General features: G+C 35.3%; 1 protein-coding gene across 1 annotated transcript; it reads left to right on the top strand.

Annotated features, from left to right (window-relative positions):
• The first annotated feature begins 270 nt into the window (after positions 1 to 270).
• On the top strand, positions 271 to 1,365 carry LOC109568083 (breast cancer metastasis-suppressor 1-like protein). Its single transcript, XM_019973311.2, has one exon. The coding sequence runs from the start codon at positions 286 to 288 to the stop codon at positions 1,165 to 1,167; it is 882 nt and encodes a 293-aa protein (XP_019828870.2). The 5' UTR covers positions 271 to 285; the 3' UTR covers positions 1,168 to 1,365.
• The last annotated feature ends 259 nt before the right edge of the window (positions 1,366 to 1,624 follow it).

The following is a 1,624-nucleotide window of genomic DNA, read 5'->3' as shown; positions in this document are numbered from 1 at the left end:
TACACGCTACTCACATTAGTGAATGAACTCTTGAAATGTCTGTGGGTAGGCTGAACTGAGATATTATGAATGTGAAATACACATTGGGTTTCCAGGATTTATTATAAAAATGTAAAATATTTTTTTATAATTGTTTTTATATTGTTACAAGTTGAATGATATTTTAGACATTCTGGAGTAAATGATATATTAAAAATTAATTTCAGAGACTGACGAGCTCTCGGTGTCTTCGTCCTCGGAGCTGCTCCCCTCGTTTTCGGCGTAGTCCACCTCCATCTCATCGTGATGGTTCGTCTCCTTCTTATCCCGTCGGTCTCTGAGGATGGAGATAGCTCAGAAATGGATGATGAAGACTGTGAAAGAAGAAGAATGGAATGTTTAGATGAAATGTCCAATCTTGAAAAACAGTTTACCGATCTCAAGGATCAACTTTATAAAGAACAATTAAGTCAGGTGGATGCAAAACTACAAGAAGTCATAGCTGGAAAAGCACCAGAATATTTGGAACCACTGGCAACTTTACAAGAAAATATGCAAATTCGTACAAAGGTAGCAGGAATCTATAGAGAGCTCTGCTTAGAATCTGTAAAGAACAAATATGAATGTGAAATTCAAGCTTCTCGCCAGCATTGTGAGAGTGAAAAGCTTTTGTTATATGATACAGTACAGAGTAAGTTAGAGGAGAAGATACGAAGGCTTGAAGAGGACCGGCACAGCATTGATATTACCTCAGAGCTGTGGAACGATGAGCTTCAGTCAAGAAAAAAGAGGAAGGATCCTTTCAGTCCTGACAAAAAGAAGCCAGTTGTTGTGTCAGGTCCATATATAGTTTATATGTTACAAGATCTTGATATTCTTGAAGACTGGACAACAATAAGGAAGGCAGTGGCTACACTTGGTCCACATAGAGTGAAAACAGAACCACCTGTGAAACTGGAAAAACAGCTGCACAGTGCTAGATCCGAAGAGGGAAGGTTATACTATGACGGTGAATGGTATATACGTGGACAGACAATATGTATTGACAAAAAAGATGAATGTCCTACAAGTGCTGTAATTACAACAATTAACCATGATGAAGTTTGGTTTAAGAGGCCTGATGGAAGCAAATCTAAGCTTTACCTTTCACAGCTACAGAAAGGAAAGTACTCAATTAAACATTCGTAATCATGATTTAAGTGTTATCTAAATCTACCTTATTAGTGTTACCAAGTATGATGTGCCATGGGAATAAAAAAATGTATTCAATAACTTAATAGTCTCATTGAATCATGAGAGACTGTATTTATAGGTAGTACTCTAAGTAAACCTCATGTTGATATGTTATTAAAAGAGACAGTAATAAAAGTTTAGTCATGATCATTACATTTATTTGCCTTTTTGATCCAATGACCAATAGGTGTATATGGTAGGGGTTTCTTACTAAACTTTTTCCTTTGGTTTTTATGTAAATCTGTCTTACCTTTAGTGAACTGTGTTAGCAATGGCTACATTTATCTGCAGTTTTTTTTATTTTCAAGATCTTTTCTCTGATCATGTATTTGTAAATAAGCCTGATAAAATGTTTCCTATAAATGGTTTGTAATAGCACATTCATGTTAAATCAGAACTGAAATTTAAACAT

Source organism: Bos indicus, chromosome 2 (assembly GCF_029378745.1).
Source record: "Bos indicus isolate NIAB-ARS_2022 breed Sahiwal x Tharparkar chromosome 2, NIAB-ARS_B.indTharparkar_mat_pri_1.0, whole genome shotgun sequence".
Lineage (NCBI taxonomy): Eukaryota > Metazoa > Chordata > Mammalia > Artiodactyla > Bovidae > Bos > Bos indicus.
The sequence above is the reverse complement of the archived record's forward strand: the minus strand, read 5'-3'. Positions and strand labels throughout refer to the sequence as shown.